Source organism: Garra rufa, chromosome 18 (assembly GCF_049309525.1).
Source record: "Garra rufa chromosome 18, GarRuf1.0, whole genome shotgun sequence".
In the NCBI taxonomy this organism is placed as follows: Eukaryota; Metazoa; Chordata; class Actinopteri; order Cypriniformes; family Cyprinidae; genus Garra; species Garra rufa.
In genome coordinates, this window is record NC_133378.1 from 23541219 (window position 1) to 23567225 (window position 26007).

General features: G+C 41.2%; 1 protein-coding gene across 1 annotated transcript in view; it reads left to right on the forward strand.

Annotated features, from left to right (window-relative positions):
- LOC141290563 (agrin-like) overlaps window positions 1–26007 on the forward strand; it is a 154789-nt gene that overhangs the window by 103205 nt on the left and 25577 nt on the right. Inside the window, exons 14-23 of the mRNA XM_073822683.1 lie at window positions 4304–4657; window positions 6837–6962; window positions 9828–9955; window positions 12912–13026; window positions 18199–18318; window positions 18566–18904; window positions 20445–20637; window positions 20718–20933; window positions 21314–21543; window positions 24651–24785. Of these exons, the coding sequence (XP_073678784.1) occupies window positions 4304–4657; window positions 6837–6962; window positions 9828–9955; window positions 12912–13026; window positions 18199–18318; window positions 18566–18904; window positions 20445–20637; window positions 20718–20933; window positions 21314–21543; window positions 24651–24785 (1956 nt within the window). The remainder of the gene's footprint in view (window positions 1–4303; window positions 4658–6836; window positions 6963–9827; window positions 9956–12911; window positions 13027–18198; window positions 18319–18565; window positions 18905–20444; window positions 20638–20717; window positions 20934–21313; window positions 21544–24650; window positions 24786–26007) is intronic.

Genomic DNA, 26007 nt, shown 5'->3' on the forward strand with positions numbered 1-26007 from the left:
ACTGCTCGGCAGCCCTAGGGTGGAGGGGTTAGATCACAAGCTCATTTCACGTGTGACTGGATGTGAATTAGCCGAAAGCCTGCCTTTCTCTCTATATTTCTCCCGCTGATCTCTTGATGCTCTCTCATCATCAACTCTTCTTGATGACAAACGGCGCTATGAAACGCCACACGGAGCGAGTTACTCCTCAAGTTGCCATAGCAGGCAGCAGATGAGGCAATCAGTGGTACATCTTGGTACATGACGCTGAGCGTACAGGGTCTTGAATGGCTGAGAAACTTTTGGCTCATCAAGAGTCCAAGACTTGGCAGTTCTTTGCGCTCACATATGGTGTCATCACCTGTACGCTTGCTGCAAATTGGCAGTCTACACATTAGCATATGGGACGGCCGGCTCTCGGCGTACATGTTAGTTTTGGTTATCGTTTTTGTTCTAAACAATATTTTCCCGGTTCAAAACCAGTTTATCTCTGTCATGCTACTGAAAAGAATTTCTAAATCATCCCTTGGTGTTTAAAAATAAACTTAAAATGGAAACCTACAGGGCAGGGCATTACAGGCAGGATAGACGTTAAAATACACACTGTCTGCTTTGATAAAATTGCTTACTAATCTTGTCTGTACAAAGTTACATCCAATTTTTCAACTTTTCTCATTACCATGTAAAGGTGGTGAACCCTTCAAGGTACTTTTTACATAGGGAAAATCCTCCTACAAAGAATTATGTCGTATAACCTGGAGTTTTATCTGCCTACTGCAACAATAGTATAAGGACCTTTAAAATTACTGTACATCTCAACTTCTGTTTTGTAAGCTTATTTATGTTTTAAAGGGATAGTTCACCCAAAAATGTAAAATTCCATCAATTGCTCACCCTCATGTCGTTCCAAACCCCTAAGACTTTTGTTTATCATCAGAACACAAATTATCCAAGATATTTTGGATGAAATCCGAGAGCTTTCTGACCCTACGTAGACAGCAGCGCAACGGACACGTTCAAGGCCCAAAAAGGTAGTAATAAATCATTAAAATAGTCCATGTAGAACACAAATCAAGATATTTTGAGTGAAATCCGAGAGCTTTCTGTCCCTGCATAGACAGTAATGCAACTGACACATTCAAGGACCAGAAAGTTAGTAAGGACATCTTTAAAATAGTCCATCAGTGGTTCCTTAATTTCATGAAGCTATGAGAATACTTTTTGTGTGCAAAGAAAACAAAAATAATGACTAGCCCCACCTCCAAGAAATGTCATTAGTCCAAAATTCACTCTGAAGTTGCTTCACTTTGAATCATAGTTGGTCTGGTTAGGACTGGAGTTAACACTTGTTTTTACAAACTGAAGGATGAGTCAAATTTATTTGCGGTGGTCCTCGGTTTGCATTAAATATATTGTTTATGGAGCTTAGCTTATTTTGAAACCAGAACAATCTTCCCTTTCATTTCTTAGGGTGTGTTCACACTTGTAGATCGGTTTGTTTGGTTCATTTGGTCCGGACTAAAAAGGAAAATTATACATTTGGTCCTGGTCTGCTTAACGCTCACCTAAACGAACTAAAGGCGTAGTAATACATTCACAACCTGATTGGTCGGGTTGAATGACGTATATTTTGTGACGAAACTCACCGAACACTCCAAACAAAAGAAAAAAGTGTGTTCGGCTTAAACAGCTTTAAGTCAAATACACGCCATGCCGTCTGCTGGACTAAGTGCACTAATTGTTGTGTGCATATGATTTTATTTTCACCACCTGTGAACTCACAAAGAGCTCATAAAAAGGCACTTTACCTCCTTGTTGCTCCAAGTTTGCCCTCTGCTCATTTTGTTTTGGATACACTGCTTGTTCCCTTCGTGAAATCGCGTCGCATAGCGACGTATCTTGACATTACTTTCTGGTTTTGGTTCATTTAGAAGTATTTGGTCCATGTTGCATTCATATTTCATTCGAACCACACCAGAGTTCATTTGGAAGCGGACCGAAACCCATCTTTTTAGGGGTCTCGGTCCGTTTGTTTGGTGCGCACAAGGATTCGGATGGCAGCGTTGACACTTACTCAAATTAACCGCACTAACAGAGCAATCGCACCCGAGTTCGTTTTAATCGAACCAAACATGACAAGTGTGAACACACCCTTAGTTTCTCTGCTTCTCATTTTTTCTCTCTCTGCCTCTTTCAACTTCGCTTCTGCCTAAAATACACACGCGCGTACAGTGTTGTATGAAAAGACAGAAAGCCATCTTAATAACAGCCTTTCAAGAGTAAGTATACGGCTATGGCGACTGAAGATGACAATGATTTTTGCGTCTCCTAATTGTGCACCCTGCCTCTCTAAAAACCAAATGGAGCGTTAAACTTGATTAAGGCGAACTGACTGCTCCCGTTGCCAGTTGCTCTCTTTCAGCATGCGTATTTGTGTCACAAAACCCAAAGCTGAGGCGAGCGACTCGAAGCCCACACCCCAGATCTCTCTTCCCCTCAGAGCTAACGCTACGCTGAGCTCCTGAATGACAGGTGCAGCCGAGTCGAAATAAGAAAACGCATGCCGTGACACACGCCGATAGCATCGGTGCTCTCCCGCACAAAGCTAGCGTATCTACACACTCGCCCAGGCTGTGACAGCCGGTCTGATAGAAGTAGTATTTCTGTAAGGTATCGTATTTCACACCTCGTCAGCTACTCGCTGTTCAAATGCGAGATGATTAGCATGTAATTAAGAGCCTGTGCTAGCATGTTATCAGGTTCCCGACTAAGCGCGGTTAGCCTGTACACGAGGGATCCGTTAAAGTTGAGCACAAAGACATGGATGATTGGGCGTTTGGATCCCTTGGTCCCTATTATGGTGAAATCTTTGCCTCGATTCGTCCGCGCCGCGGTTATTATTGTCCTCTGAATCTTTTTTCGGATATATATATATATATATATCAGAGAATCTGCATCTTTGAAGAAGACTCTTGCATTGGTAATGTCTTTTTTAAGTTCGAGCTCAGCTGCTGCAGTGGAGAGGTTTGCGAGAGTGTTGACAAGGCTGCGGTGGTTGGAGCGTCGACGGATGCCTGCACCGAAGTGAGGGCTTCCTTTGAAGCTGCAGCTAAACCCTGCTTTTCTGCCCTATTTATATCAATCATTCATCACTAGAGGCTCTGGCTGTCTGTGATTAAAGCCTCCCTACAGGAGGGCAACATCTGAATATGTATATATAATTCATATCTACAGGCACTCTCTCACACGCACAAGCGCACTCTCTCACAGATCAACCATATTCTGCAGTTTCAAACCCAGTAGTGTATAAACACTTCTGGTCAAGAGTTTGTGTAATGATCGGGTTGAGCTTGCTTTTAGAAAAACCTCAAAGAATCACATCAGAAAGAAGCGGTGCAGCAACCTGGGTCTTCTCCATGTGCATTTTTTCACTCTCTTGTCATTCCGAACCTGTGTGACTTTTAAAAGATAAGGTTTAAGAAAAAAAGCATTGTGAAAGTGGTTTATACGAGTCTTCTGAAGCCATAAAATAGCTTTGTTTACCAAAATGTAAAAAGATAGTTCACTCATTTAGTCACCCTCATGTTGTTGTAAACCTGTGAATAAATGTCCTCAATATTTCTAAAAACTATTTTGGTACCAACATTTCCACATGAAGTTTTTCATTTTAGGTGTCCCTTTAAGTCACTGAAAATATTGACTCAATCTCTACTTGGCATGTTCTTTAGATATTATATGATTAATTTCAAAGTCAAATATCTTCTATCAATTGGCTGATTCAGTTCACAGAACCATTCTGAATGATTCACTCACAAACTTTAGTCACCAGTCATTTTAATCATATGGAAAAGAACAACAAGGACATTCATTCAAAATCTCTCCTTTTATGTTCCACACAAGAAAGAAAGTCATAGAAGTTTGGAACAACATGAGGTGCAAGTAAATGACAAAATGTTCTTTTTTGGGTGAACTAATCCTTTAAGGCTAAGCCCTTGTTGTTTGACTACAAAAGGGGCTCTTTGCAGGTCTTCGGGTGTTGGGGTGTAATGAAGCTCAAGTGATGTGATTGAAACATGATGCTTTTTGCAGGCAGGAGAGGGTTTGTTCCTGGTGTTTCCATGCATCTGATTTTGATATGAATCTGTGAGGCATACAAAGCATTGCTCAGGCTAAGGACACCCTGCTGAAACCATGCTGAGGTTTTTTTGTTGGTTTTAATGGCAAAGAAAAATGGGTGGGAGGTAGAATTCAAAGGTGAGAAAGAAAGCTTAGAAAAACATTTCCATCTATGCTTACCCATCATTCCATTCCTGCTTTCTCCCAGAATCCATTGAGCTGACGGCCAAACCCACCCCCTTCCCAACCACCCACCGCACCACCCCTCCCACCGCTCACGTCAAGATCACCAAAAAGAGCCATGGCCACACCACCACTTCAAGCATTCCCGAGGATCTGGACAGCTTCGTGGTGGAGGCACTGCCTCCACCTAGGGTGGTCGAAGCAGGAAAGTACTCCAGCTCTTTCACCACCCACCGCCCCACCACACTCAACAAACCACCCCGCACCTCATCCCCACCCCTGGACTCCAGCCCTGACTTTGACGAATCAGGCAGTGGAGAGCCCAGTGGGGACGACGAGATGGTGAGCGGAATGGAGGAGAGCGGAGAAGAGCCACTTGGTAATGCATTCACCATAATCTTTCAGTCATAAGGGGTTTAGGCATAATTGTCAAGAACAGATGACAAGAGATGATGAAATTCTCCCTTGTATGGACTGACCTTGCGCGCGAGATGACCTCGACTCGAATTGTAATGGCATATCAATTTAACACTGCCCATTATCTCAGTGCCCATTACTATTTGAGAGGTTTTGACACCTGACATCCAGCCGCTAAGTGAGCGGTTTCATTTGGAACCACTTTGGTGAATAATTCACCAAAATGACTAGCTTCAGTTTTTAACGTGGCCTAACCTTATGAGTAAGCCTCTTCTAAAGGCCATTTCAGATGATGTCAAGGCAATCTGAGCTATTATTGCACAGTCTGTTTTTTTTTTTTTTTCAGGAACCAAGCTTAAAACATAGACTAGTTTTCTTTCCCATGTTGACAAATTGCAGGGCTCTGATATTTTTTTAAGTAGCCATTGGCTTTAATTTTAGTGGTTCTCAACACATTACAAATATGTGACTCTTGACCACAAAATCAGCCGCAATTGATTGTTAGGATAGGACAATATTTGGTCGAGATACAACTATTTGAAAATCTGAAAACTGAGGGGGCAAAAAAATCTAAATATTGAAAAAGTCACCTTTAAAGTTGTCCAAATTAAGTTGTTAGCAATGCATATTACTAATCAAAAATTAAGTTTTTATATATTTACGGTAGAAAATTTACAAAATATCTTCATGGAACAATAAAACAATAATTTTGACCCATACAATGTATTTTTGGCTATTGCTACAAAAAATATATACCTGTGCTACTTAAGACTGGTTTTGTGGTCCAGGGTCACATATATGACTTGTTTTTTTATTACATTATTTTTTAGATTTAAAGCATATAAAATTAATTAAATGTAATTATATTTACATTACATTTCTGTTATATCCCATGTATATATATTGTAACTAATTTTGATTATATTATTGGTCATATTTGATTATTTCCAGACCAGTTGAGAACCTGCCTTTCAAAACCTTGACAGCTCATACAAAGCCACTTACAAAATGAATAATTTCTCAAATTTACAGGTATATTAAATTTATTATTAAAGAAAATAAAACAAACAATAGCAAGTAGCTAGAAATAGGGAAAGTTACATTATTTTAAATTAAGTTACTTTTAATTAATTCTAAAAATTGTTTAGCCATTTTTACAAATGTGGATCTGTTATTTTGTCAATCTTCTGCACACTAGCATAGCAAACTAATAGATGTGGACTCTAATAGCCACAAAACTCCAGTTTTGCTCTCCACTACAGCCACCTCTAGGTTGGCATACAAGTGACAAATCCCTCAGTCCCTTTACTTGTTTTGTGTCCTTCACCACCATGATACATAATGTAGACCAGCTATTTTTATTCAGCTAATGCTGGCTTTACTGTTTAACTGCCTGAACTGGTATAAGAGAGAGCAGCAGGGCCTCAGATTTATTCTCTTGTCACTGTTGGACCGGAGCACTCTTTGACACAGGACACATGAAGTCTGTCTGACATCGGAGTGGGAGGCATCTCTTGGGACTTTCTGATGACTTTCTGCCTCCCAGTGAACCGATAGCCTGTAAGGCTGAAGCAGTGTGGCGGCCAGCGTGCACCTCGGGGGCAGCGGCTCATAAATTTGCCCACAGACGCGATGAAAAGACGTCCAGGGATGCTTTCCAGCTCTACGCCAAAAGTCATTTTCCACCACTCACTATTTTCACACGCTGCCTCTCTCATACTCACAGAGCCCTTGAACATCTGACGGCTTTATGGCTTGTTTGGCAAGCAGGAGATATTTTGCTCCAACCCACAGTGCTAATCTTCTGCATATATACTTGTAGGTGTGAGGCTGGCTCCATAGCTAAGACAGTTTTAACAAGCTATTGTTAGGCTTTGACTAAATGTGAGTTTAAAAAGTAGGAAAGATGTAAAAGTCATTTCACAGCTCCTCGCAGATTGTTTACTGCAAATCAAAGAGTCAACCATAGAGCCGTCTGCCTCTGTAATTATTTACACCATAATTTTCCTGCTCCACAACTTGACATATTAATTGTTTTCGCAATTATACAAACATAGAGATATCAGTTTAAACTAGTTGCTGCCTAGAAGCACCAAATTCTTGAAATCATGCTTGTGAGACGTCTTCATCTTTCTCTTCAGGTACAACAGTAGCAACTACCACTCTTCCCACAGCCGAAGAAAGGTCTTCCTGTGACAACACACCTTTCGGCTGCTGTCCCGACGGGAAAACGGCCGCTATCAGCTCTGAGGGTACAAACTGCCCATGTAAGTTCCCGCTAATCACTCTCAACCAAGCATCACTTACAGTATTTTGTTTATCTTGTTTATTAAGTGTGAGACCAGCTCTATGACTAAGCCGCCAACAGCGATTATTCTTTTTATCCTGGAAGACTGAGAGGATGGAGGAGGAGGGGGCCGGAGTTGTTAATGACAGGGGAAACTACTGTCTATGAGACATGCCGTATGCATGTTGATTTTGTGTGCCGAGGGTCCAAAATTACTACTTGTCATGAGCCAAATGCCTGTAAAAATTCTCCTTACTCACCAGTTGGCTGGTGACTTTATCAGGAACTGATATAATACATTGCTGAATTGAGTTGTGTGTATAGAGCGTATACATAGGTATAATTTTTACATTTTAAAATTTAATTTATTCCTGTACTGGCAAAGCTGAATTCGCCTCAGCCATCAGAAATCATTCTAATATGCTGATTTCTTATTATTATTAATGTTGAATATTTTAATAGAAGCCAAAAATCTTACTTACCACAAATTTTTGAATGTGTATGCAAACAGTTAATTTTGAACCCTGGAGTATGCCAGATGCAGAGGAGCAGGTTCAGTGTCAGCAGCCGTACCAAATGGATAAACCAATTCACCAAAATGCGTTCTGACTGGCTTTAGACCAGATGTGTCCATACACACACAAACCTTTTTCTCACACCAGTCCCATCTGTTTTATAAGAGCACAAATTATACACAATGGAGACTAATCAATACAGGACAGACAGCCAGTAGCAGGCAGATGTTTTGTGTTCTCTGTATGGGAACACTAGGTCAAGTGCTCACGTCTCTTCTCATATCCGTCAGCCGGGTCTCGTAACTCCCCACCGTTTATTGGCGATGTGTCACAGCGGCCGGGAGCGAGGGCTCTAATGTCCATTGCGTTCAGTCTCTGCTGTCAGCTCGAGCTCTCCCCATGTCTCTCAAGCGCTAAGGAGAACTCCCCCTTACATCAAACTGTTTTACTCAAAGGCTGAAAACAGCAAACAGTGCAGTTTACCCCCTCCTGTCTGAATGCAATGTGAGATATGTATGCTTTCCAGTTATGAGGGAAATTAAAGGAAAAGTTCACCCAAAAATGAAAATGCCATGATTTGCTCACGCTCAAGCCATCCTAGCTATATGTGTGTATTTGTGAGTTATATTAAAAAATGTCCTATCCTATAATGTAGAAGCTAGAGATTAAGTTTTTTAAAATTTTTGGATATTTTTCTAACACAAAAGCATCGATTTGCTTCAGAAGGCCTTTATTAACCCCCTGGAGCCACGAGGAGTACTTTTTATGATGGATGGGTGCACTTTTATTGGACTTTAAAATCTTAAACCCCATTTACTACCATTATAAAGACATTTTTAATATAACTATGATTGTATTCTAAAATGAGAAAGTCATATACAATTAGGATGGCTTGTGGGAAAGTAAATCATGGGGTGATTTTCATTTTTGGTGGAACTATCCCAACCAAGTTATAATTGATTTGGTCATGTTGAAATAATCAATTCAGTTTTCCAGAACTCAGATTTTACCAGAAATATTTAAAAAGTAACACTCGCTAACACAAATTTAAGTTACATGCGCAATTTAATATAGATTTTATGTAAAAGAAAATGAAAAGGTCTTATAGTTCTTTTACTACTGGAATCATACTGGTTGGTGTTCATTCTCTTCTGTTGTCGTTTATGAACCAATTCCAAACTTTTGATTTAAACTAGGGAGTCTACCCCTCTGCATAAAAGTTAAAATCTTAGTTAAGAATGAGTTTACATATCTAGTGTAAATTAAAATTATATAGCTCATTGTACAGCAGAAAGCCATCTGGATGCTTTGTAACCAAAGATAAGGACCGTTTTAATGAGTGCGCGCTATAAAAGATGGACCATAACCGTATTGTGGCGGAGAATTTAGGACTTTAATTTGAATCCACATTTAAAGCCTGATTTCTCCACATGTCTTTGCGCTCCGTGGGAAATTCCTGTCCTCAGATGTTTCCGATTTAGAATCCGATGGCTGTTTCCCTTCATCTCTCTTCACATTCAAATCTCCCCCATTTGCTCCTTTTTGAAAGTCCCATCAGATACGAGGTGATGTGTGTCTGTGCAAAAAGACCCTTATCATGCAGTTTTAACCAGCTTCTGTCACTCACCCGTTCCTGGGATTAGAAGACAATTACGGCTATCTTTCACGATAATCATACAAGTGCTTATCCCGGTCCCAGCCAAGCTGGAGCCTGGCCGGCATGATTGATTTGGGCAATTTGTTCAGCTGATTACATGCTGCACAGAACCCAGCATCAGGCCCGCTCCCCGCTCTCCGTCAGTCGTTTATTCATTATTTATTTCTCTCCGTCATGTAAAAACGGGCCTCCGATCCTCTCTCACTCTTTCCGCTTATTAGTGTCAATGAGAAAGGTCAGCAATAACCTTAAAGGAATGTTTAATGATGACCCCGACCCTAGTCGGGACATATGAAAGTGTCTTTTAACCTAATATCTGTGATATATTGTGCAATGTATGTCAGTGTCGCTGTCTAACCGATCTCTCTCCACTCAGTCCTCCATGCCAACTTTTGGGATGAGTCTCGGTCTGGTAAACTCCAGTCCATCCTTTCTTCCAGACCTTTATCCATATTCTCACATACTTCCCTATACCTCCACCTCCACTGCAAACAAATCTCTCTTTCCTCACTCGGTGAACCCCACGACTAACCTCACAGAAGATCCATCACTAACTTACAGACTGGCATTGCACCAACCACAAGTGTGTGTAGCTGAGAGTGGACTGGCACTGGGCGTTTTAGCAAAGTGTCTTTTTATATAACCGTATGTGCTTCCCTGTCTTGCCCCACAGCCACCATGCGTTTCAGCGGCTTCCTGCACCTGGATAAGGTAGAGGGTCAAGAGGTCTTCTACACGCCGGAGATGGAGGACCCCAAGTCAGAGCTGTTTGGCGAAACGGCCCGGAGCATTGAAAGCGCTGTGAGTTATGCAGCTCAAACTTATGCTTGAGTTCACTTTCAGTTCAGCTTTGAAAAGAAGTTCAGATTTCGGTTACAGTTTCATTTTCATAAAAACTACAAAAACTACATAAAGTTTATGCCGCTTTAGTGACGCTATATATTGCAGTAGTGTGGCAGTGGCTCAGCAGTTTCAAAGCACTGTAGCTGTACCAAAAAGCAGCAGTATAACTGAAACTTGATTGAAGATTAGCTTCTTGTTTATCACAGATTCTTTTCTTGTTTGTTTCAACCCTTTACTTCTCCATCCAGTCTCTTTTCTCTTGAGGTTGGCCCCTTGGGAATTTATGCGGAATGTGTTGTGATAATTGGCGGAATTATCCAGCGAAATAGGTTGAAAGTGACAAAGTGTTTGTAAAAACTGTCTGGTAAACTGTCAGTCTCTGGAAAAGCAGCACATTAGCATAAAAAGGAAGTACAGACGTTTTGAAGTTTGTGATCAACACAAAGCCCAATATAGCATCTAGCACTCAAAACTGTCCAGATGCTAAATTTAGTCTGCAATGATACCAACATTTCAGTAGCCCATACCAGTAGCTAATTTGAACAGTATGCTGGTTAATATTCACAGTGAAATATTTGTGTAAATATAAACAAATTAAATTAAAACAAGAGCATATAGCTTTCAAGTATTTCTCAGACACTAAAGCGTTACACTTACACGTTACTTAAAATGTTAATGATTTAATTCAGTGAGGTTTTTTCTAGGGGTTGACCAATTAACGGCATGGCTGATTATCGGTGCTGATATGAAGATTTTTATAATTATCGGTATCGGTCATTTTCAAAATGTTGCAGATTTGCCGACAAAATAATTTAAAAGTTTCTGTCAGAGCCCTTGTTATTCTTAATAACATATATATTGGTTCATAATATCGGTTGTCAGTCTACTTGATCAGTAATAATCGGTATCGGCATTGGCCCTGAAAAATACATATCTGTCGACCCCTAGTTTTTTTGTTATTAATTGTGTTTTTTATACATATCGGTGAAAAGTAATAAGATTATATATATATATATATAATTTTTTTTTTTTTTTTATACTTTTCCAAAATTACAATTTAGAAGTTTTTTTATGGTACATTACAAAGACAACCAAAACAAAAAAAGTAAGATGATAATAGTAGCAGTGAGCAATTACGTAAGTAAATTACAGAAAGTTCAAAGAAAAACTAAACATTTGGACCAAAAAGTGGTAGTACACTACAAGAAGTAGTATACTATTATAGTATTTAATAATGTTTTGAATTATATTTTATTTTTAAATTTTCACTTTTAATTTTAATTTTTGTTATTTTATCTGCTTTTGTCAATTGCATTAGTTTTTGTTGATTTCTTATTTTTATTTATCATAGGGTTAGAGCTCATTTACGTTTTAGTCATTTTAATACTTCAACTTAAATGTATTTGAATCTGATATTTGCTGTATATTTTATTTGCGTTTAGTTTTATTCCATTAACATAAAATGATTAATAATAGTTTTAGTTGTAAATAACAATTTCAACACTGGCTGGTATCTTGGCCTTGACACACCGATACTTTTGACATACTGACAGCCTAGCTTCCTTCACTGGGTTTTTCTTGCTTTCTTCAGCTGACACTGCAAACTACCTGCCGGCATCTGCTGAAGAAGCTGGCGATTTGTTCTCGGCTTGTTAACCCATTTTGGGCGTGTCTGGGAATGAAGGGCAGTACGATAATGAGTTCCACTTATCACTCTAATGTTAGCTAGTGCTGTGACCGAGATTCCCGACAGGGACTAAGCGAGGAATGTAATCAGCCTTTCTCTAGGAGCGCTCTACCTGACACAGAAAGCTAATCCCCCATACTTCACTCTCTCGCTCGGTGAGGTCCAAATCTCAAATGGGGCCATGGGCAGTACAGAGCCAGCAATTGAAATGGTTTCACTTGCTTTGAGCGTGTCCTAATCCCGCTTCTTCATGATGTTCATGATGCCCTCAGGTTCAGCAGAGCACCTCCTCTCCTTCATGCCTCGATATCTCCACCCTGTCTTTCCCTTCACTTAATTTCAACCCTGTCCGCTAGACCCTGTGTAAGCAGCTTTTGAGGCTAGAGACCAGTTTCTGGGTCAGCATTTCTGTCTGGCTATGCTGGGCAGCCTGGTTTTGTTGGGGGTCTCTCCAGTGAGGCCTGAAGGAAGGGAGGGAGTGTCTCCTTTCATTTCTTGCACAGCATGGATCCAAAAGTACAATGAACTCACACAGGGTCAGCCTAAAGGCAAAAGCCATTATGTCTGCGACAACTGTGCGCTTTTCCAAATTCAAGTGCAGCTGTGAATGAAAAGATTCGAAGAAGGAAAACACAAGGCCCTTGGGTGACTTGAATGGGGTACTCGACGGACCTCCTGCTGAGGCACTCTTACAGAATGTGCACACACGTCAGAAAGCACTAGAACAACTCACAAAGCGGTTTGTGAGTCGATTGAGTGCATCCTAATTGGAAACCACTTCTCGTTTGCTCTAGTTTTGACCAATTAGGTGCACTGAAATGAGTTCGGTTTTGCTGAAATGGTCCTTGTATTCAGGGAACCAGTAGCCACTAAGCTTTTTTTTTTACCTTGTACCAAATCGGTGACAGAACTTTCCTACGTGTACCGAGGTGGAAACTGAGCCGATTCTAAACAGGCAGCGTTGTAATCTGACATTTACCGCTGACTTCGAAACGTGTTCATGTAATTACTTCTGCGCTGTAGTTAAATGTCAATTTGTGCACCGAGACCCGATGGGGTTCAGTAGAGTTTTTCCACTGACACACTTTCTCATCCTGTGGAGGAATTTGGTGTTAACAAGAACTAGATCAGCATATCGAGCTTATTACCAGTTCACACACTGCACTTGGGGCATTTACTTCTTTGTTTTTCTCTGTCTTACTTTCTTTCTGCTTTTATTTTCTCCAGCTGAATGAGTTGTTCCACAAGTCGGATGTCCAGAAAGACTTCAAGAGTGTCCGTGTGAAGAATCTGGCCCCAAGCAACTCCATAATAGCCTTTATTGAGGCCCACTTTGACCCAGGTAAAATTACACTAAAGGTTTTTCTTAAACATTGTTTACTCAAAAAGGTCTCTCAGAATGAATTGTGCCCAATGATAATGTTTTATGTACACATGCTGTTTGTATCATTTCGTGGCCAACTCACTAGATTTTGGGGTGCCAAATTTATCTCCTTGAGGGCCACAGTCCTACAGAGTTTAGTTGTACCTGCTCCAACACACATACCTGTAGTTTTCAAATAGTCCTGAAGGACTTTATTAGCTGGATCAGGTGCATTTAATTAGGCTTGAAGGTAAACTCTGCAGGACTGTAGCCCTCCAGGAACTGAGTTTGGCACTGTCGATCTAATGGCTCAAACTCTCCCACAAAATTAACACTGAGCACAATGTGAACACTGATAGCGATCTTGTGTAATGGAGGCCAGCTAGTGGCTGTGAAAAGGTGCCCGCTTGGAGCATTGCGTAGGACCAGTTTCATTGGTGCCGTGACCCAGATGGGAGTACAGTTTTGGGGGGTTAGTGTAAAGTGGCCAACTAGTGGGAGCTGTGCAGGACACCTCACTCTCCAGGCCTTAAGAGGCACACAACTGAGTAGGGGTTGTGGTCTTTAGCATCCTTGTGACTATTTCTGCCTCCCATGCCCGTTAACCTTGGTTTGAATCCCACTTCGAGCAGCGAGGACCAATTACCTTGGTGCTGTGACCCGGATAAGAGAAAAGTTTTTTTGGGAGGGGGTGAATATAACAATGGCCAACTAGTAGGAGCTGTCCAGGTAAACTTCACTCCTAGAGCTGTGAGGTTTACCTGGACAGCTCCTACTAGTTCACCAATAAGTGGGACCTTAAGAGGCACTCAACTGACTTGGCTGTGGTCTTTGTAAACATGCCTGCCTCCAATGTCGATTGACATTGGTTTGAATACCGCTCCAAAAAGTGCGAATAGGACCAGTTACATTGGTGCCGTGACCCGGATGGGAGTATAGTTTTGGGGGGTGAGTGTAACAGTGGCCAACTACTAGGAGCTGTGCAGGTAAATCTCACTCTTTAGGCCTTAAGAGGCACACAGCTGGGTCTGTGGTTTTTGTTAACATGCCTGCCTCCCATACCAATTGACGTTGGTTTGACATCCACTCCAAACAGCGTAAATAGGGCCAGTTACTTGGTGCCATGACCCGGATGGTAGTGAGGATTAGGCGTGTGAGGTGTACAGAAACCTTAATCTCCTCTCCTCAAGAGGTACTTTAGTGACTGGTGCTGGGGCCTGCTGTCTTAAGTGTCTTTGTTAACGCACCCGCCTCCCATGCCGATTGACACTGGTTTAAATCCAGCAGTGTGAGTAGTAACACTTGCAAACTTGAAAGTTTCAACTAAACATGTCTAGCAAGCTATGCCACAATCTAGACTCTTTTAAAACGCAGGAAGTGTGCTTGATTAAAATGCACATTTGGTTGTATGCCCAGTTATAATGTTTGTTTTTTTTTCATTTGATCACCATTGATTAATAACAGTTGCCATGACGACAAACATCTCTTAAATAAAATTACATTTGCCACCAGTGTTGGGAAGGTTACTTTGGAAATGTAATGGGTTACAGATTACAAGTTACCCTATGTAAAATGTAATAAGTAGTGTAACTATTTCAATTACTTTACTAAAGTAATGTAACTGATTACATTTGATTCCTTTGACTCAAAATGTCTAATGAATGTTTTTAACTGTTAATCATTTTTAAACATGTAATATAAGAAAATATGTAATAAAAGTTATCTAAGTAGCATGTGTCCTAAACTCCTAAAACATTGTTAACATTTTATAAGTAACTGCTATTTAATTACACTTTTTTCCTCAGTAACTAACAGATTACAGTTACATTTATTTTGTAATTAAATTGTATGTAACACCATTACATGTAACTAGTTACTGTCACAGTTCTGTCTGTTTATGTCATTGGTTTCACCCTTTGTCTTCCCCCCGTTGATCTGTCATTTGGTTTAGCCTTCGTCACCGTCATCTGTTACACCTGTGTTTTATTATCAGTCATCAATGTCACCTGTGTTTCTTGATTAGTTTGTCTTTAAGAGTCAGTCTTTGAGTTCAGTGTATTGTCGGTCCTTAACGTTTGATGTGTGTGAAAGCTCTTCGTGTTCCTGCCTTGTTCCTCTTGGAGAATTATATTAAATATATTGTATTTGTGAATATCGTCTATCGTCTCGTCTAGTCCTGCATACACCCCTGACAGAAGGACCGACCTAAACAGTTCCCCAGCGTGTTTCCCCTGCTTTATTTTTCGTTTTTCTCAGTGTTTATTTTTTGGTTTTTATCATGGACCCTGCTGTGAGCATCATTCTCCTGGAGCAGGGGGATCGCTCTCTCGAGGACTACACCAGAGACTTCGTCCACCTCGTGCCTTACACGCACTACCCGGACTACTGCCTCTGTACCTTCTTCCGTAAGGGACTGAACAACACCATCAAGAGGCAGTTGTCCGGGGAAGGTCCTCGAGAGAGCATCGCTGATTTCATCGTGTGGGTGCTGGTGTCCAGCAGATCTTCGTCGAACGCGGAGGACGACACCAGCCCCACACCTGACCCAGAACCCAGCCCAACATCACCCCGACAAGCGGAGTTGCAGCCCGAGCCCACCGACGATGGAGAGCCAGAGCCAAGAGCGACAGAGCCAGAGCCGGACACATCGGACCAGGTGCGAGAGCCGACTGCAACATCCGTGACGGTGGAGTATGACGTGGAGCTAGAGAGGGCTACAGAGAGCCCTGCCCACTGCACCACCGCTGAGGGTGAGCTTGGATCTAATTCTGGGGATTTAATAGACTTCTTCTCGGATCTTGCCCAAGATAACTCATGTGACTTAATAGACTTTTTCTCTGAGCCACTGACCTGCATAGACTTCCCTCCCACCCGCCCTCGTCTGTCCGAATCTGCCTGGTCCCCGCTGGTTCCGCCCAGCCGTCCTGAGTCCCCGCTGGTTCCGCCCAGCTGCCCAAAGTCTCCCAGGTCAGCAGTCAGTCCCCCAGCTCACCCTCAGCCCACCACCTGTGCAGTGGGCTCGCCGCGGGACTGCCAGCTTCCATCGGCGTCTCGGCTGGAGGATCCCTCAGCTCCGCCTCCAGCCTCCGAGTCCAGGACTCCGCCTCGGCCCTTCGACCCCGCGGTTCCACCACGGCTCTCGACGCCCTCCTCTACACCGTCACCCGTCGATCCACCAGCTCCACCGGGCTCCATCGTCTTTCCGGCTCCGCCCTGGTCAGTCGTCACCCCATCGGCTCCTCAGGACTCTGCTCCTCCGGCTGTGCCTCGTCGCGCCGTCCCACCGGCTCCTTGGGACTCCTCCTTCCTGCGGGCACAGCCTCCATCCTCTGTCGCTCTGGCTCCGCCGCGGATCTCCGGGACTCCGCCTCCGCCTCGGGCGCCAGAGCCTGTTCCACCTTGGCCCTCCGGATCCTCGGCGTCACCCCGGATCATCGGCTCTCCGTCTCCGCCTCGGGCTCCTCCTCCATCTGCTCCGCCTCTGTCGGTCGGCCCCATGGAGTCGGCGGTCCTCCCTCCACCATGGCTCCTCCCTCCGTCGGCTCCACCGTGGGCCGTCATCATGGCTGTGGTCTGGGTCCTGTGGATTTCCTCCTGCTCCAGGTCCCTCCTGTGTCTTCCCTGGCTCCTCCCTCCGTCGTCGCCCCCATGGACTGTCTGGTTTTTCACATGGACTTTTGTTCTGGTCCTCCTCCGGGGGTTGCGTCCTCCGCCGGAACCCCCTCCTTCATTGACTCTGGTATCCTGGTATCCGCCCCTCTCGTTTTTTCTTTTTTCCACGGCGCGAGGACGCGCCTTTCCGGAGGGGGGCGTAATGTCACAGTTCTGTCTGTTTATGTCATTGGTTTCACCCTTTGTCTTCCCCCCGTTGATCTGTCATTTGGTTTAGCCTTCGTCACCGTCATCTGTTACACCTGTGTTTTATTATCAGTCATCAATGTCACCTGTGTTTCTTGATTAGTTTGTCTTTAAGAGTCAGTCTTTGAGTTCAGTGTATTGTCGGTCCTTAACGTTTGATGTGTGTGAAAGCTCTTCGTGTTCCTGCCTTGTTCCTCTTGGAGAATTATATTAAATATATTGTATTTGTGAATATCGTCTATCGTCTCGTCTAGTCCTGCATACACCCCTGACAGTTACTCCCCAACACTGTTTCCACCAACTGTCCATAGACAGTAATAATGCAGTGTTTAATCAAATTTAAAAATTAAAATAAAATGAGCCTATTTGCATATACAGTGATGTGTGTTGCACAGACAAGAATAATTGTAATTTATTTAAAATATTTCAGTACATTTATCTGGATTAAACTGCATGTGCTTAGTGAAGACTAAGTTTTTGCGCTAAAATACGGCACTGTTTAGTGAAAATGCCCCTTTATTATCTGTCTTCCCCAGTCGTTCTGTCTTTCGTTATCCTGTTTTTATTTACTTTCCTTTTTCAAGCTGCTTCTAATTTATTTCTAAAGCGGCTCTAGCACACAAAGCACACAGTCCGACTTATGCCCTCCTCTCACATCAAAATTCCCCCAGTCTGCCGCTCCTTTAGAAACATGCCCGCGGCAAGAAATAAAAAGCACATAAAAACTCCCTTGTATGTTTGAAGAAAATAATAATTCAACACAGCAGAATGAGGCGTATAAGTTAAGTAAAAGAATCCCTGAAGATACGGCTCTCGTCTTTTCCGTCTGCTGGAGCGGTCAGAGAGCGTGGCCTTTTTAGTAAGGTAATTTATCAGCTAGGGGTTCTGAAAAAGCTCCTTTATTTCAGTCTCCATCGCTTCTCATGCTTTTAAGACCCTGAGCATCTCACTAGCTGATAAAAATCTCCTTCGCTATTCTCTTTTTATTGGTCCCCTTCAGCGGCACAAGAGCACAATTCTAGCACAAGCGCCTGTCATAAAGGCGGTCTGTGGTGGCCAGTAACAGGGCCATCTGTGGAAGCGTTATTAGAGTGTTTCATCCCAACGTCCCTGAAATACATGGCGGTTCAAGAACAGCTTTTCCCAAGGGCCTATTACACGCAGGCTTTTCTGTATATATTTGCAGTATGTTATGTCAAGTGCGAGGGTGGTAGGGCTGGTTAGTGCCGGTTCTTCATACTCCACTGTGCAATACGTTCACCTCTGGCTCTGTTTTGTGTTCTTGTACTACAGACACAAGGTTCAGCGTGGAGGATATTGAGGGAGCCCTTCTCAAACAGCTCAAGGCATCTAAAGACACTGGTATTGTTGTGAAGAAACCTGAGGAAGAGAACATCCGCATCACCACCTATGGTAACCTGCTTGAAATTGCTTTTCCGTCCCTTTTCTTTTTCTCTTGCTGCCTTTTGTTGAATGTGATTGCTCTTCAAGCTGGCATTTGATAACCACGAGTGCCTGCGGGACTCAAATAACTCAAAAAGATCCAGCTTATTGAACGTGAGACTGTATGTCTCAGCCTCCGCTTCATTTGTCAAGAATTAAGTATGTCTACCCTGGCTAAGGCCTGTTGACCTACTTTCTCCTTCTCTCTATTTTTCAGGTCTTTCAGCTGTTCCTTTCTTCACCACCACGACAACCACCGTGGCGTCTGTCACAACTCCCACCACCACTACGCTGTCTCCCACTTCTGCATTTACCACGCTTCGCCCGACCACCACCAGACGGCCTTTCACCAGCCGCAAGACCACCACAGTCGCACCAGCCACCACCACTCAACCCCAGGCCCCCACAACCACAGTCTCACTGAAGAACAGACTGATCAACACCCACAGACTGTGCGACTCCCAGCCCTGTCGTCACGGTGGAACCTGCGAGGAGGAAGACAATGACTTCACCTGCATCTGTCCTGCAGGAAGAGGAGGAGCCGTGTGCGAAAAAGGTGAGGAAAACTACCAAAAATAAATGAAATCATAACCAGGTCATATTTGAATGACCCTATAATCAACAGAAAAAAATGTTTGCATAATAAAACAAAAGCTAATTTTCAGCACCATTTAAGATTTATTTGTTGCATTATGTTATTTTCATGAAAATTAAACACATTTTTCTATAGTCCTACAGTTTTTTATACATCTCATTACTGCAATGTCTGGACGATTTAATTTTGAGAGTTTTTATGGTAATTATAATTGTTCCCAGTGGCAATTCTTATTAAAATGCTGTTACAAGATGTTGTTATTAAAAGGCAGTACAACAAATACTGGTAACACTTTACAATAAGGTTCATTAGTTAACTGCATTAGTTAATATGAACTAAGATTCTAGAGCATTTATTAATCTTAGTTTATGTTAATGTCAGCATTTACTAATGCATTATTAAATTCAGTTGTGTTTGTTAACATGAACTAACAATGAACATCTATTTTTATTAACTAACATTATCTAAGATGAATAAATAGTGTAATAAATGTATTGTTCAAATACTACTATAAATACTTTACAATTTCAATCATATATTGTACTGTTTTAATAGAATTTATAATATATTACGTATTTAAATAAAACAATATAGACTTGTTTTCATTTCGCTAATGTGACCTTGCAAAGAAATTGTTTTATTATAATGAAAATATAATCATTTTAATATAACCTATTTCTTTTGATCTTTCTTTTGGTGTGAAGTAAGAACCACAACAGAAGTACACGTCAATATTTCAGATACGTTTGAATATTAATAATTATTAATAAATGATCGCAATTAAATATGTATTATTTATGCTGTTGTTATTTATTATTAATGTTTCTGCATTTTTTGAATCCTTTGAAAAACTATTCAATAAGGATTGAATATAAAATTGTAGCCCTGCTGTTACCCTGAAGAAATTTGAGCTCAATTCATTGTCTCGGTTGGTGGTATTGGGATATGAAACTACCTTTTGCAGCTGTGTCAGGTTATAATTGACACTAATTACATCGATGAACTTTAGTTAGTATCAAACCGCTGTGAGGTGAAAAAAGCCACTAATTAAAGGCTTGTAAGCAGCCCTCAAACACTTCCTCTGATCAATCGGGCCATTAAAGAGTGATGAAGAGAGAAGGCTTCATCAGCCTTGCATTCTCTCGAGAAAAGGGTGAGAGACAGCCGAGAGAGAAAGAGAGAGAGGTGTTGATACTTTTCTGAGCGTGGGGATTCTCTGTCTGGAATGTAAATGTCTAACAGAGAAGGGTCCAGGGAGAACTTCAGTACTCATCCTTGCAGGTCGTATGTTTTTTCAAGCTAGGGAATATAGCAAACACAACATGAACGGCGCATTACTGTACTATTGACAGGGGTAACTGGGTTATCTGAGGGAGACACACTTAAGCACAGTTTTGTTTGTCACTCTATCAGTTGAGACCAGACTGTTAAAGGATTGAAGGCCAAGTTGACAGCCCCTGATGACCTGCTTTATCTGTCTTCTACCTTCTGTCCTACTCAGTTATAAAGTACTTCATCCCATCCTTTGGCGGCAAATCTTACCTGGCTTTCCGAACCATGAGGGCCTACCACACTGTGCGCATTGCCATGGAGTTCAGGACTTCGGAAATGACAGGAATATTGCTGTACAATGGCCAAAAAGGCAAAAAGGACTTCTTGTCTCTGGCACTGGTTGATGGACATGTGGAGCTCAGGTAAGTGAGGAAGAAAACAACATTTGTTATACACATTTCATGACCATTACAGATTCACTAACCACTTTTCCTCAATGAAGGTTTAACACTGGTTCTGGGACGGCTTCAGTGATCAGTAAGGTCCTTGTAAGACCGGGTCGCTGGCATCAGCTCGTGGTAGTGCGTAACAGGCGTAATGCCATGCTGAGCGTGGACAATGAGCCGAGCGTTGAAGGACAAAGTCCCCCGGGAACAGATGGACTCAACCTGGACACAGACCTTTTCATCGGAGGAGTGCTTGAAGACATGATCCCAGAGTGAGAGAATAACCCTCTTTAGTCTTGTTAGAAGCTATAATGAAACAATATGGAGAATAATAACCTAAACCACTGACTGTCTGCGCATGTTTGAAGAAACCTGCCAGAACGGCTAATATGACTTAATAAGATTGAGCAGAAATAGCCAAATCAAATTAGCATCAATCAGAGATGTTGTGAAACACCACTTGAGTTCTTGTGGGTCTAATTGAATGTTTTTCCATCTGTTCTCAGTCAGGCAAAGAGTGTCTTTTCTCAATTGAGAAGAAGACGTCTTTGTTTTTTATTTAAGGATTTCATGCTGTTACATTCTCTGTGTCATTTAAGAATTAAGATGAGCATTAAGCAAGGAAGAACTGACAGCTGACTTGTTATTGCAGTGTAAAGGAGAGGACATCAGTTTCAACAGGCCTGGTGGGCTGCGTCCGAATGCTGGACGTCAACAACTTTGTCTATAACCTGCAAGAGAACGGCGATAGCGTTCTGTACGGCTCTGGCGTGGGCGAGTGCGGAAACAATCCGTGCCTGCCGAACCCCTGCAAGAACGGAGCATCCTGCCAGGTCAAAGAAGCCGAGATGTTCCACTGCAAATGTGTCAATGGTTTCTCTGGTAAGTGCACTTTCATTGGTTACGCAAATGTTGTTTTAAAAAAACAGATTGCTATTCTATTTGTTGCTTGTAGGTTTGCAAAAATCACAGCCTTCACCTTTAACTAAGCTATTGAATTATAAAAGTTTCTGCAGTCACTCTCTGTTGAGTTCTGAGTGTCTGGATGACTTGACTGTATTGATGAAAGATTCAGCAGGGCAGAAGATGCTTGTCTAATCAGTTTTAGCCTTATGGGTATGTAAGAAAGATGAGTGTTTACCCAATAATATGAAGGCGGCAAGGACAAACACGGAGCGAATACAAAAAACTTCACCAGTCCTGAATATACGCACCATGGATAGAACGTGACTAGGCGAGCCACCAGTGTTTTCAGAACAACAGACACAGGCTATATTTCTCACAGTTCAATAAATAAAAAACAAAAACAAAATCAAATAGTCAGAGACACTATTGAAAGACCAATCTTCTAACTGAATATGATCGAGTCTCTCTCATGGATACGTCGGGTATCTCTTGTGTCTGGTTATTTATATATTTTAAGTACATTTTTTCATTTGTGCTTTATTTTGTGTTATTACAAACAGAAAGAAGTACAGAAAATACCAAAATATTTTAATATATACAGTAGAAGTCAAAAATGTACATACATATTGCATAATCTGCTAAATGTAATTATTTTACCAAAATAAGAGTGGTCATACAAAATGCTTGTTATTTTTTATTTAGTACTGACGTGAATAAGATATTACACATAAAAGATGTTTACAAATAGTCCAAAAGAGGAAATAAGATTGTGCTGTTTCCTAAATGATGAACAGCTGTGTTTTTTGAACAGTTAAACTGCCCGCTGTTCTTCAGAAAAATCCTTCAGGTCCCACAAATTCTTTGGTTTTTTAGCATTCTTGTGTATTTGAACCCTTTCCAACAATGAGATCCATCTTGTCACACTGAGGACAACTAAGGGACTCATATGCAACTATTACAGAAGGTTCAAACACTCATTTATGCTTCAGAAGAAAACGCGATTATGATCCAAGGGTGTAAACTTTTGAACAGAATGAATTTTCATTTAGTACTCGTTTTAGATGCTACAGAAGATACTTACATGTTTCCCAGAAGACAAAATAAAAAAAAAATCCTCATCTTTTTATTTCCAAATGTTTTCACCCCCAGCTTAATCAACATGTTTCCTTCTGGAGCATCCGTGAGCATTTGAACCTTCTGTAATAGTTGCATATGAGTCCCTTAATATAAAATTTTTTTTTTTTTTGAAAACAATGTTATAATGCAAAAAATTAAATAGGATAAATTTTCTTTATGCAAACATTTGGCACACTCATAAGGGCAGGTCATAATCTTTCTAGTGCCAGTTTATTCCTAGTACTTAATGCCAGTGTTATAATGAACATTTTTCAATGCCTGCCACACAAGGTGTGTCCATCTTCAACGAAATTGACTCCAAATAAATTTTTGATTTTCAAAACCACTTGACTGTACAACACCAACAAAATTGGTGGTGTTGATTCCAAGCAGAAAGTGAAGCTGTGTCTTGGATCTTTCTGGGCAGAAATGTATAATGTTAGAAAAAATTCTATTTAAAAAGATAACAATATTTTGCAACATTACGGCTTTTATTGTATTGTTGAACAAATAAATGCAGCCTTGTTGAGCATGAAAGAGGTCTTCTTTCAAAACAGCAAGAAACCTTACTAGCTCCAAAGTTGTGAACAGTAGTATATATTCTACTGGTGTGCTTGGCCCTGTAATTACTGCTTGCAGCTGTATTTTGAACTGTTTCTGGCTTTCTGCTATACGTCCATCTTTGCTTTCTCACAGCATTAGGAACAGTAGGAATCATCTACACTGTAGAAGTTACAGTTTTCTCTTTGTTCACTTCGAAGCAGCTTTTTTCTCTCCAACTTGCAGTGTTGCTCCAGACATTTGAAATATTGCCCAGAGTAAATTGCTCTGTTGTTCTGCTCACAAGCCTTTATTGAACAACCTTTATAATAATACAGTTCAATATCTTCCACTTTATTTCAGTGCTGCAGAACGGCTGCAATGAGGTGTGTAGGAAAATGAAGACCCTTTGAAGTAGAAGTGTACACAAAGAAATTGGCTAGAGGGATAAATATGTGGGATAACCTTTAATGTTTAAAGAGCAGGATTGTAAGTTGGAGGGTTGCCGCACTGTCTCCGTGATAGAGCCGCCTTATGGTTTGAGAGCAAAAGAGAGACACCTAGCAGAGCGTCTCAGAACACGGTGGGGGCTTTCATTACAGCGAGCAGCAACTGCCGCCCGTGGCGTGATCTCCTACTATGTTCTTTGTGATGATGGGAATGTTCTGATGAGGCTAGAAGCGCTGACCTGAAGGAGTTTCAGTCTTTCAAACCAGGAGGGCACACAAACACAACATGCTGCACTATGGCTTAATCGAAATTTGTAATAATTCAAAATTAAGTTCTATTAGAAAATGACCTCTAATTAAAATTATCATCAATTTTGGTTATTTAGCTCGAATCATGCTTAAAAACTGTATTTTCCACAGTGTTGCTGTCTTTTAGCTAATTGCTAGTAAACAAACTTTATCAAAAAGGTGATTGCCTCTTTTTTTAATTGAAAAGCAGGATTGATTGCTACCATTTAAAAGGGATAGTTCACCCAAAAATTTTAATTCTGTCATTAATTACTCACCCTCATGTCGTTCCAAACTCGTAAGATCTTCATTCATTTTCAAAACACAAATTATCACAAATTTAAAGATAATTTTGATGAAAACCTAAGAGCTTTTTGACCCTGCATAGACAGCAACACAACTATCATGTTCAAGGCCCAGAAAGGTAGCAAGGACATCATTAAAATAATTCATGCGACATTAGTGGTTCAACCGTTTTCATGAAGCTACGAGAATACGTTTTGTGCGGGTTTTACAGGTTTGGAATGACATGAGGGTGAGTAATTATTGACAGAATTTTCATTTTTGGCTAAACAAACATTTTAACTAACTTAACTAGCCAGTTCATATGAGGTTTGAGTTTGATTTCACCCCAAGTGGCTTTTTATCATCTTTTGTTTAAGTCACAAAAATATCAATTTCTATTAACAGGTCCAACCTGCGCTGACGCCCACAACCCTTGTGACCCCAATAAATGCCACCCTTCATCGCGGTGCCAGGTCCTTCCAGAGGGAGGTTATAAATGTGAATGTCCAATGGGACGTGAAGGCAAGCACTGTGAAAAAGGTACAGTACTACATTATAGTAAAAATACAGTAAATGAGCGTATCGACTCTTCTAAGGACTGGAATAATTGCTACTTCTCAGTTGTAATTTCAGTATTGATTTTTGTCAGAATCGATTGCTCTGACTTGGATATGTGCTGTACAATTACCAAGGCTGAAGTTATGGTGGGGTGGTAAAATTGAGATTCTCCAGTTGGCGTCTCCAGTGGCTACCATACTGTAAAATAGGTTTTATCAGCTAATATAATGGAGAGTTAGCATCTGGGAGGTGATTTGAAATTATTTTCCCTTTTACACTGTGTCTGAGTTGCCATCCTGAACTGGAAGATCAAACATATGGTAGGCCGAGGAGGGGGGTGGATTTCTCTCCTCTGGGAGCTGGACCCTAACCAGGGAAGAGATGCTTCGTTCTGCTGCCATTTCGAAGCTTTCATTAGCACTCTCACTCTGTTGCGCTTCCCTCTCTCACCTCATTAAAATTCCTACAGATGTTTTAGACCACAAGCATTAGAAGTGGGGAAACCAAATGAAAGCTTTAGGAACACACCCGTGCGAAGGCATACTAGACACCCCCTATGGTCTGGCCCTATACGCTAGGCCATGAGCCAGTTAAATTTAGGTTAAATTAGCCTTGTTTAATTCAGCAGCATTGGTTCAGGAAATATTTTTACCATTCATTTTTCCATAAAGATTTTTAAAGAGCTACAGTTGAGATCAAAAAGTTTACATCCTCCTTTCAGAATCTGCAAAACGTTAATTATTTTACTAAAATAAGAGGGATCATGCCAAATTCATGTTACTGTTTATTTAGTACTGACCTGAATAAGATGTTTACATATAGTCCGCAAGAGAAAATAATCACTGAATTTATAAAAATGACCCCGTTCAAAAGTTTGCATCCCCTTGTTTTCTAATACTGTGTTCTTACCTGAATGTTTTTTTGTTTAGTGATAGTTGTTCATGAGTCCCTTGTTTGTCCCGAATTGCCTGCTGTTCTTCACAAAATCCTTCAGGTCCCACAAATTCTTTGGTTTTCCAGCATTTTTGTGTATTTGAACCCTTTCCAACAACGACTGTATGATTTTGAGATCTGTCTTTTCACACTGAGGGACTCATATGCAACTATTACAGAAGGTTCAAACGCTCACTGATGCTCCAGAAGGAAAAACGATGCATTAAGAGCTGGGGGTGAAAACTTTTGAACAGATGGAGATGTGTACATT